Source organism: Cibotium barometz, chromosome 54 (assembly GCF_041138505.1).
Source record: "Cibotium barometz isolate CiBa-2024 chromosome 54, ASM4113850v1, whole genome shotgun sequence".
In the NCBI taxonomy this organism is placed as follows: domain Eukaryota; kingdom Viridiplantae; phylum Streptophyta; class Polypodiopsida; order Cyatheales; family Cibotiaceae; genus Cibotium; species Cibotium barometz.
Window position 1 is genome coordinate 1,099,791 of NC_141099.1, and position 12,079 is coordinate 1,111,869.

Consider the following 12,079-nt stretch of genomic DNA (forward strand, 5'->3'; position numbering starts at 1 on the left):
GTACATCTCCACTCTCCATGCACGCATGCATGCACGTGCACACACACACACACGTGCATGTGAACACCCCCTCTATATCCACACACACACACACACACACACACACACACACACACACACACACACACGCAACCCCTTCCCCCCCAAAACCCTCCTTTCTAAAATTTTTAACCCCTCTAACTTTATTTTTAATTTTATACTAAAGAACCCCCATCATCTAATTTCTCTTTAAAAAAAACTCGAATTCCATTTCACACACACACACTAAACCCCCTCCCACCCAAAACCCTCCTTTCTAAAATTTTTATTCCCTCTAACTTTATTTTTATTTTTATATTAAAGAACCACCATCATCTAATTTCTCTTTAAAAAAAACTCTAATTCCATTTTAAATTAAAAAGATAAAATTAACCCCCTAGTTTATTTTTTCCCTTTAAAAAGAAAAAGAAAATATGCTATATATATGGGCTCTAAAATTTCTATTCATCCAGTTAGATAAGTCTCTACAGAGTTAGGAATTTTCATGCAAAAGCGGGACTTAAACTTCCAAGAACAAAAAGGCTTTAAGGCCTACTATGTGTTGCGATGGTATTCACACTCACTTGGAGGTGAGCATGGACCTACATGCTCACTTGGAGGTGAGCATGGACCTACAATCTATAGGGAATATGCATTGAATCTTCCCTAGGAGGTGGTGCCTTTAAAGGAGACAAATTGAAGTCATCGTGAAATGACTTTGGAATTGGCTCTTTCCAAGTCCTCTTGCAAATGATCATGGGTTTGATTAAGGCCTTTGGCAAGCTCTGAGGTCTCACAGGTTCTATGATTGGCTTTAGAAATCCCCTATCCCTTGGTTTGGGTGGACGACTTCTATATCCCTATCTTGTAGATCGTCTTCTAGGTCCAATGCCTTGCAACACCCATTAAAGATGTTATGTCTAGATCTATAGAGATGGTCATGAAGCCTCTTACTCTTTAGGAGGCCGATCATGGATTGATCGGCCTACTAAAGTATAAGATATTTTGTTTAGACCTATAGAGATGGTCATGAAGCCTCTTACTCTTTTAGGAGGCCGCCGATCATGGATTGATCCATAAATGATAAGTCATTGAACCTTTCTTAGGAACATCTCTAGCAATGTAGTCCTACAAAGTCTATTTCACTCTTGCTTGAGGTTGTAGATTTGCATAATAGGGCTCCATCTAGAATTTATCTAGCTCCACGAGATGAAAATCCCACAATGAAGGTATGTTTTAAGACCTCATAGTTGGCTTTCAACTAAACCATTAGCCCAAAACATTGGCCAACTTTGCCTCCTCAAGGCAAAATCTAGAGGGCCAGATCTTTGTGGAATCATTATGGCTTCGCAAACTTTATCGAACTTCTCTCGGCACTAAATGGGATCTCTCCAGTTACTTCAAATTAGATCATCATCCTTGAGATGTTGATTAAATTAGTCTTGCCAAATCAAGAGTACTGGGAAGGAATACTCCCATGGAAGCTAGGAGGATGCTAGAGTTTACAAAAGGAAGAGAATTTTGGGGAAAGCATACAAGCTTTGCTACACAACTAGGCGGATATTATTGATTCTAAAACTATACATAATAATTTTGGAAAGCATGAAAGCTATGTATGCTACACAACTAGGAGGATATTATCCATTATAAAACTATGCATAATAATAACTTACTAGTAACTTTTAATATTTGAGGTAGCTACTCCTAGAATTTAATTACTTTTTAAACTCATATATATACACATATATACGTGTGTGCATATATGAAAATATAAAATTAATTTTTGGAAACTATATTTTGATATTGGAGTTCTTTTGGAAGTGGGCGCACTAGCCTTTGAAATGAAATTTTGGGGTTGCCCTTCAAATTGGAGCAGACACAAGTAAGCAGCAGTAAGAATAACCTTGTTAGGTATGCACTATGATGCTGTCGCTCAGGTACGCACATATATTATCGTGTAGCGGAAAGGATCCCCTGCAAAATGCGTATGTGTTGTTTCTTGGGGCTATGGAAGGACACTACGTCAAGCGAAAGACGTAGTGGGCACACGCGTGAAGAGACCTTGCCGTTGTGGACCGCTATGGATGGATTGATTTAAAGAGATGCTCGAGAAAACAGAAGGAGAAGAGGCTTCTGCGAGAATGCCCACGACAGTGCTGCGAGAGAAGGAGAGGTGGTTGGGAGACGCTGAGCTTAGAGGAGGCACTCGTTTCTTTGGAAGAAGGGATGCCCCCCCAGCCTTCGGTTGTGAACCTTGCTTCCATCTTGCACAAGTGTACAAAAGAGAGAAACCTAGCCTATGCGCTGCGCTTGCATGCTTACATGCGCAAACTTGGGCTGGAAGCTCATAGATCGCTTGGAAGCTACGTAGTCTCAATGTTGGTGGAAGTTGGAAGCATGTGCGATGCCAAGAACGTTTTTGACATGTTGGAGTATCGGAGTGAGTGTTCCTGGAATTCTCTTATCACAGGTCATATTAAATGTGGGGAGTCACGGCATGCTCTCATCCTGTACCAGAAAATGCAAGAGGATTCTTTGCATCCTGATGGGTATACTTTTGTAGCTTTACTTAAGGCTTGTGCTGAGCTGACAGATCTGGAAAGCGGTTGCCAAATACATGCTGAGATTGCCAGAAATGGGCTGCTGCAAACTCACGTTTTCATTGGCAATAAATTGGTGGACATGTACTCCAAGTGTGGCTCACTTGCAAAAGCACAGGAAGTATTTGACAAGCTTCCAATCCAAGACGTCGTTTCGTGGAATGCACTGATTGCAGGATATGCCAGACACAAGGGTGGCAAGGAAGCACTGAACTGCTTTGAACAAATGCAACGTGAGGGGGTCTCTCCAGATGCTGTTACGTTTGTTTACGGCTTGAAAGCTTGTGGCAATATAGGAGCCAAACACAAGGGCATAGAAATACATGCTGAGATTGCCAAAAAAGGGTTGTTGGAAAGAGACCTTGTTGTTGGCAACGCGCTAGTGGATATGTATGTCAAATGTGGCTCGCTTGCAAAAGCACAACAAGTGTTTGATAAGCTTCGAGTTCGAGATGTAGTCTCATGGACGGCATTGATAGCGGGATATGCCAAACATGAACGAGGTAAGGAAGCGCTGAACTGTTTTGAACAGATGCAACTAGAAGGGGTTTCTCCGAACGCTGTCACATTTGTTTGCAGTTTGAAAGCTTGTTGTAGTATTGGAGCCACAGACAAAGGCAGAGAAATACATGCTGCGATTGCCAGAAAAGGGTTTCTGGGAAGAAACCTTCTTGTTGGCAATGCATTGGTTGATATGTATGCCAAATGGGGATTACTCGCAAAAGCTCAGGAAGTGTTTGACAAGCTTCCAGTTCGAGATGTAATCTCCTGGAATGCACTTATTGCAGGATATGCCAAACATGAGCATGGTGAAGAAGCATTGAATTGTTTTAAAAAGATGCAACTTGAGGGGGTGTCTCCAAATGCTGTCACATTTGTCTGCAGCCTGAAAGCTTGTGGTAGTACTGGAGCAATACACAAGGGAAGAGAAATACATGTTGAGATCACAAGAAAAGGGTTGTTGGAAAGAGATGTTGTTGTTGGCAATGCACTTGTTGATATGTATGCCAAATGTGGCTTGCTCGCCAGAGCACAAGAAGTGTTTGACATGCTTCAAGTTCGAGATGTAGTCTCGTGGACTGTGCTGATAGCAGAATATGCCAAACATGAGCGTTCTGAGGAAGCACTGAATTGTTTTGAACAGATGCAACTTGAGGGGTTCTCTCCAAATGCGGTCACATTGGTTTGCATCTTGAAAGCTTGTAGCAGTATTGGAGCTACTGAGAAGGGCAGAGAACTACATGCTGAGATTGCAAGAAAAGGTTTGCTGGAAAAGGACCTTGATGTTGGCAATGCACTAGTTGATATGTATGCCAAATGTGGCTTGCTTGGAAAAGCACGGGAGGTGTTTGACCAGCTTCCAGTTCGAGACATATTCTCTTGGAATGCACTAATGGTAGGATATGTCATACACGAGTGTGGTGCAAAAGCATTGAACTGTTTTGACAAGATGCAACTTGAAGGGGTCTCTCCAAATGCTGTTACATTTGCTTACAGCCTGAAAGCTTGTGGCAGTGTTGGAGCCATAGACAAGGGAAGAGAAATACATGCTGAGATTGTGAGAAAAGGGTTGTTGGAAAGAGATCTTGCGGTTGGCAACTCGCTGGTGGATATGTATGCCAAATGTGGCTTGCTTGCAAAAGCACAGGAACTATTTGACAAGCTTCCAGTTCGAGATGTAGCCTCATGGACTGCACTGATTGCAGGATATGCCAAACATGAGCATGCTGAGGAAGCACTAAATTGTTTTGAACAAATGCAACGTGAGGGGGTCTCTCCAAATGCTGTCACATTGGTTTGCATCTTGAAAGCTTGTGGCAGTGTCGGAGTCATAGATAAGGGGAAAGAAATACATGCTGAGATTGCGAGGAAAGGATTGTTGGAAAAAGATCGCGTTGTTTGCAATGCACTGGTTGATATGTACGCCAAATGTGGCTCGCTTGCAAAAGCACAGGAAGTGTTTGACAAGCTTCTAGTTCGAGATGTAATATCATGGAATGCACTGATTGCAGGATATGTCAAGCATGAGCAAGGGGAGGAAGCACTAAATTGTTTTGAACAGATGCAACTTGAGGGGGTCAATCCAAATGCTGTCACATTTATTTGTACCCTAAAAGCTTGTGGCATTATTGGAGCCACAGAGAAGGGCAAAGAAATACATGCTGAGATTGCTAGAAAAGGGCTGTTGGAAAGAGACCATGTTGTTGGCAACTCGCTGGTTGATATGTATGTCAAATGTGGCTCACTTGCAAAAGCACAGAAGGTATTTGACAAGCTTCCAGTTCATGATGTAATCTCATGGACTGCAATGATTGTAGGATATGCTAAACACGAGCGTGGTGAGGAAGCCCTGAACTGTTATAAGCAGATGCAACTTGAGGGGGTCTGTCCAAATGCTGTCACATTTGTTTGCATCTTGAAAGCTTGTGGCAGTATTGGAGCCTTAGACAAGGGTAGAGAAATACATGCTGAGATTGCAATTAAAGGGCTGTTGGGAAGAGATGTAGCTGTTGGCAACGCGCTGGTGGACATGTACGTCAAATGTGGCTCCTTGGCAAGAGCACAGGAAGTGTTTGACAGGCTTCCTCTTCGAGACACAATCTCATGGAATGCACTAATGGCAGGATATGCCAACTATGAATGTGGTAAGAAAGCACTGAACTGTTATGAACAGATGCAGCTGGAGGGGGTCTCCCCAAATGCTATCACATTTGTGTGCAGCCTGAAAGCTTGTGGCATTACTGGAGCAGGAAACAAGGGCAGAGAGATACATGGTGAAATTGTTGAAAAACAGCTGTTGGAAAGAGACCACATTGTTGGCAACGCATTGGTGGATATGTATGCCAAATGTGGCTTGCTTGCAAAAGCAAAGGAAGTGTTTGACATGCTTCCAATTCGAGACATGGTCACATGGACTGCACTGATTGCAGGATATGCCAAACACAAGTTTTGTGAGGAAGCACTAAATTGTTTTGAACAGATGCTACTTGAGGGGTTTTCTTCTAATTATGTTACATTAGCTTGCAGCTGGAAAGCTTGTAGCAGTCTAGCCACAGACAAGAGCAGAGAAATACATGTGGACATTGCTAGAAACAGGTTATTGGAAAGAGATCTTGTTGTTGGCAGCACGCTGGTCAATATGTATGCCAAATGTGGCTCCCTTGCAAAAGCACAGGAAGTGTTTGACAAGCTTCCGGTTCGAGACGTAGTCTTGTGGACTGCATTGATTGCAGGATATGTCAAACATAAGTGTGGTGAGGAAGCACTGAACTGCTATGAACAGATGCAACTTGAGGGAATTTGTCCAGATGCTGTCACATTTGTTTGCAGCTTGAAAGCCTGTGCCAGTATTGGAGCCTTAAACAAGGGTAGAGAAATACATGCTGAGATTGCTAGAAAAGGGTTCTTAGAAAGAGACCTTGTTGTTGGCAATGCAGTGGTTGATATGTATGCCAAATGTGGCTTGCTTACAAAAGCACAGGAAGTATTTGACAAGCTTCCAGTTCGAGATGTAGTTTCATGGACTACACTGATTGCAGGATATGCCAAATCAGGAGAAAGTGAAAAGGTTTTCCGTGTCTTTGAGAGGATGAGAAGGGAGGGCAAAAAACCAGATTTAGTGACTTTTCTTAGTGTTCTTAATGCATGCAGTCGCACAGATTTGGTGGAAAAGGGCCAGTTGTACTTTGAGGCCATGAACAAAGACTACGGCATCAATCCAACTCTTGAGCACTACACTTGCATGGTCGACCTCCTGGGCCGTGCAGGATACTTAAACAGGGCAGTAGCATTCATCAAGAAAATGCCCTTCCATCCTGATCTTGTGGTATGGCATACTGTAATGGGTGCTTGTCTAAAGTGGGGCAATGTTGAGCTTGGAAGAAAGACATTTGAACATGCAGTGTGACTGGATGAAGAGGATGCTGCAGCTTATGCCTGAATGTGTAACATTTTTGAAGATGCCAGCATGCAAGAGGATGCAACAAAGTTTGAGGCAGTGGACTTACGCTGTCAAGATTATACATTCGTGTGTGGTTGGGAATAGATTGTATTCCCAAAGCAAAAAGTGTCTATGCTAAGCTAGAAGATTTTTCCTTTAAAATAACGCAGGAGGAAGGCCATGTCTCAGCTTAGCATTGGTTGTAGGTATCCAAGGATGCAAAGATATATTTGTCATGCTCGCATATTTACAAGTTGGCTATTGCATGTGCCTCAATCAAGAGAACACCCATACGTGTCCAAAACATGTGGGTTGTAACTGCCATAGAAGAAAATCTGGAACTAACAGGCCTTTCCCACTGTCTGGTTAACTGGACATGGGATGTGTCAAAAACTTGGCCCTAATTGTGCCAAAATGGCGTAGTTGAGAACTGCACTGTAAACTTGGCTATCGAAACAGCATGGGATGCTGCACAAAAAAACATGCATTCAATGCAAGGGACGACTTGCACAGCTCAATTAATTGGGCCATAGGAAACCCTGTAAGGAGGGTCAAAGGTATATTCAAAATCCATGATTGATTAAGAAAGTAGTGACACTACTTATGATTGAATGGACACAATAATTAGCATATGCCGGGGCTATGCCGTAAGGGAGTAACGAAGCCGCTTTCGGCGGAGTTAATGACAAAAGTGTTTCTCTGTTCGAGTCCAGGGATGGCTTGGCTGCCGGCTCAAAAAATAAAAAATAATTAGCATAAATAATGCTCTACTTTTATTGCAAAATCCTCTCTAAAATGAGCAAGGTGATGGATCATTTTATAGTCCATAAATGAGCATCTGGATCCACTATTTTCTCCATGACTCTCTTGATCATTTCCCCCTTATAGTATCTCCAATCTCAACCCCCCTGAGTTTCTTCGAGCACCTAGAATCTCTTATCCACCAAGAATCTACCTTCCTTTAATATTTTACAAATCACGACCAACACATCCAGTAGGAACACAGCTTCCCTGAAATATATATAAGTGAACTCCTTGCATTTTAAAAAATGTAGCTACTTACTAGCAGAGATGGACGCAAAGCAGCTTGTTATTAAGGGCGCTAGTGTACGATATTATGGAGGATGTGGTGGTTTATACCCAAGGCATTATTTATTGGAGACAGCACGCTCGTATACCAAAGGATGACTTTTTATTTCATACAAGAAAATTTGGAGGAGCACGTCTACACTTACACACAAAACAACCCGATGGACTACCGATTAGATAAGGCTTGTTGATCTGTATAGATACACATGCCACAAAAGCAACAAGTTGATTTGACCCAAGATATATATATTGACACCTCTAAATCTTTCCATGATTATTTACTCATACTTACTTTTTTTTGATTAAGTACTTTGTCTTAGGAAACCAAGAGTTGCCAACATGCCCATTATGGGTCCAAGACCACATCGTGACCAGAATGAGTTGCATGTTTCCATCTAGGAATGCTAGCACCCATGAGGTATATAACGCACATGGGCCTAGGAAGGCACCATCATTTGCTAAGGCAGGGTTTCCTCCAATATTTCATAGAAGCTTGGGGGAGTTAAAGATAGTAAGGGTCCCTTTGGACTATATATGTCCTTTCATCTTCTACACTTTCTTTGCATGTGGGATTACTTTTCATCCCTTTGCTCATCTTGTAGTCCCCATTACCCATGCAAGATATGCACTTCCAAATCCCGCTCTAATGGCCCAAGATCATGAAAACTAAGCAAAGGTTTAATCAAAATCATCAGATATTCACAATCTGAGTCATCTTGTCTCTCTCAACATTTGTGTGTTAATGTCTCTATCTCTCTCTCATTATTATCACAAACTCGCAAGCATCATATCTGTCAACGTTCACATTAACATCTCTCTCTCTCTCTCTCTCAGGCAGGCACAAAGCCTCACGGCCTTGGCTTGAGCTCTAGGTTTTATAGGCATCTACCAACTAGAAGCTTCTAGGCTCAGGCTCACTAACCACCTCAAACGACCAATCTAGAATCCCCTAGAAATCAACAACACTATAATTCATCCTTAAGTTTCCTCACTTGCTCACAAATTAATTAATTCAAAAACATTTGGGACTCATATTTACAAATTGTGTCGTTCATTTTTCTTATCCATGATTGGGAAATTTGAAATTTTCTCCTCTACAAGTTTTTGTGCATTCGAGAGTGCAACAAGTACATTTGGCATTGTGTGTGAAGCACAAATCACGATGCTAGCAACCTAGAGAACGTGGGGGCTGGGTGTCCTTTTGTGGGGGTGCATGTAGTATCTAGTCTTGCGCACAAGCAAATTTGTGCCACATTTCCTTTACTTTTTTTGTATTATCTCATATACAAATAGCTATATTTAAAAGATTCAAAATAGCTATTTTTAAAAGATTCAAAATTTTCCCCTTTGTTATTTGCCTTGGGAACCCGTGTTGTAATAGCCGCATATCTCCATGTTCCATTTCTCTCAAAACATCCAGGTTAAAAATCTTACAATAAAGCCTTTAAACAATATAAAAAATGTTTCCATTCAACTATATCAGTACAAACCTTTGCTATTTTCCCCTTTGTTACCCGTGGTGTAATAGCCGCATATCTTCATGTTCCATTTCTCTCAAAACGTCAAGGTTAAAAAGCTTAAAATAAAACCTTTAAACCATATAAAAAATACTTCCACACAACCATATCAGTACAAGTGCAAAACAAACCTTACCCTTTACCCTAATCCCATCTTGATTTTTATTAAATATATGTAGAATTTTCAAGTCTCTTGGTGCAACAAATAAAGCTCAAAAGAATCGAAACTCTCTTCTTCGTGTATGAAATGGGGAGCCTCTCTTATCATCCTAATAACCCAAAGATCAACTCTCAAACCAAGTAAGCCTCATTTAATTTTAAAATTTATTTCTGTGAAATATCCAAAATCTTTTCTCAAATATTTGATTTAATCTACTTATATTATTCATTTAATTACTCATTACACAAACATAAAATACATGTTTTACTCTTGTGATGTGGGTGAAATGATGTATCTTTTCTCACACATTTTTTCAAATGAAAATTAATGATGGGTGTTGAATGATTCAACCATTGATTATTGTATGTAATGATATGTGAGAAGCAATAAGATTGTGCGCAAGTGTATGGTATAAATCAAGTGAATAAAATGGTTGGATTTGGCACAATAAATTAAATGGAAATTATGAGATAAAGTGTGGCAAGTTGAAGGGGGACTCATTTATGAATTTCCCAATTGCCCATGTGGGTTTTTTAAAATTCCTTATATAAACTTTGGGTTAAGATTGGAGAAATTTGATGATAAACCAATAGTGAAATCTATTAATTGGACTTGATAGAAAAATGGAAGCTACATCTATATCTCATTTAGGTGACCAAACTAGTCATAGCGCTACTATTATGGGACATTATGTCACCCAGTCTCAGGGTGGTCCTATCCCAATTGTTTCTCAGGCTCAAAAGGGTGCAAGAGGTATACCTCTGCAGTAGCCACATATGGTTGTTAGTGATCTAATTGAGCTTAGAGCTCTTTACCACAGTAGGTACATGATCTCTAAGCCAAAGTTTCTATTGGTAAGCAACGATGAACTACACCATACATAGCGCACCACCGAGTTATTTAGTGACCTATTCCCCCTGCACTCTAGAATTGTAGTTTGGGGGGGAGAAGAAAGAGAGACATGCAAATTATTTTTGAGAGCCTAGTTGAGTAGGTGGGGGTCTCATTTTCTCCATTGTACACTATTTAGAGTAGCACCAGATATTGGTGGTTTTGGATGTACCATTGAGGTCGAGCCTTTACATGGTGGTTGGCAAGACTTGAAGGGTGAACCTCATGCCCTATGAACCTATATTTCCTTCAAGGAAATGTTTATGGAGGCATTTGTTAGAGAGAAAATGGATGCTAGCCATCTTTAGATTATTTAGTTGGGTGGGAGGGCCTTTGATTTACATAAGAGGTTAGAGAGTATTCAGATTTGTGGTGCCATTGAGCATAAGGTAAGGGCAAGGCATGAGTAGAGGACCATGATCAGGAGCAGGCAACCACATCACACTTGGACATTATCCCACATGAGCACATTTGTAAAGAGGTGTACCTCCCTCATATAAAAGGGGTTAGTTTTAAGCAATGAACACAAGCTTCTCTCAAGTCTTTCTATGAGTACAAGTTTCTATCTTGTAACCTAGCTGAGAACTTGAGTCAAGCTTGATTAGTTCAATTAGTTTATCATTATGTTTATAATTAAGCTTCATCCTCTATTAGATTAGATTAAGTTGATTAGGGTTAGCAAGCTTCCATAGCCATTGATTATGGTATCATGAATTCAATCATGGTATCAGAGCCTTCCCTTTCTCCTTGAGCTTCTCATTAGCACTTCTCTAGTATCATTTGCACTAATCACACCATTAGGTCATTAATCTCAATCTTATTATTTTCCTCCCTTTTGTGGCCAATCTTGCAATTCCCCATTCTCCTGATCCTCACTACCATTTCTCAAACCCTTTTGTGTATACTTCCTCCAAATCAACGTGACCTATCACGTCAAATGACTGCATATAGCCCGCACATCATAGCAAAAATAGAGTGGATGACTTCTGCTCCTTTCTCTTAATCCACTTGAAATTGATATAATTCCTTTTAGGAGAGTGTTTCCCATTGTCCAAGGACCCTACACATCAAATCTTGAGTTAATTGCTTTGTTGTATCACCTATAATGAGCTAAAAACTAGTAGCCAATTCTCTACAATTTTTGAGCATAATAATGGTGTTTTGAGCCAGATCTTTTACTCAAGACACTTTCTAAGGGCAAGAGGGCTATGCAAAAAGCCCCATCAAAATTGCTTCTTCTAAACTCAATTCAAACCTCCAAGAATTAGTCATGTTAATCATTGTAATCATTGTAATTAAAGCATAATTTGGGTAATTCAAACCTCCAAGAATTAGTCATGTTAATCATTGTAATTAAAGCATAATTTGGGTAATTAAACCTCCAAGAATTAGTCTTGTTAATCATTGTAATTAAAGCATAATTTGGGTAATTAACAGTCAATTAATTTTTCTAAGCAAAATTTGATGTTCTAACTCATAAGAGGGGATTTTATTTAGCACTTGCAAACTCTCACATACATTCAAATAATATCATTATATGTATTTGCACTTAAAAGTTCACTGCATTGCCAATTTGTAAAGCAATTAGACACTATCGAGAGCCAAAATGTGATAAGATCTTTCCAATGATGTTAGGCACTACCACAAATGTTAAGAAGTTATTTGGGGAAGGGTTTCATACCTGGGCTACACAAATGAAGTATCTTATCATGCACAACAGGCTATGGAAATTAATTAAGGAGAATGAACTTGCTAATATTAGGTAGGTATACTTAATATTATATCTAATATATTAGATAGGATTCCTAATATTATATCAACCAATTAAAATTGCCTTGAAGACTTGTAAGGACATACCTACTCA

General features: G+C 40.2%; 1 protein-coding gene across 1 annotated transcript; it reads left to right on the forward strand.

Annotated features, from left to right (window-relative positions):
- Window positions 1-1,835: 1,835 nt before the first annotated feature.
- On the forward strand, window positions 1,836-7,342 carry LOC147607762 (pentatricopeptide repeat-containing protein At2g39620-like). The gene has a single exon (XM_086790098.1). The coding sequence runs from the start codon at window positions 2,245-2,247 to the stop codon at window positions 6,523-6,525; it is 4,281 nt and encodes a 1,426-aa protein (XP_086646224.1). The 5' UTR covers window positions 1,836-2,244; the 3' UTR covers window positions 6,526-7,342.
- Window positions 7,343-12,079: the final 4,737 nt, after the last annotated feature.

Bases quoted from the DNA above. Each gene is read 5' to 3' on its own strand.
- LOC147607762 (XM_086790098.1), top strand. From the start codon at position 2,245: ATGCCCCCCCAGCCTTCGGTTGTGAACCTTGCTTCCATCTTGCACAAG.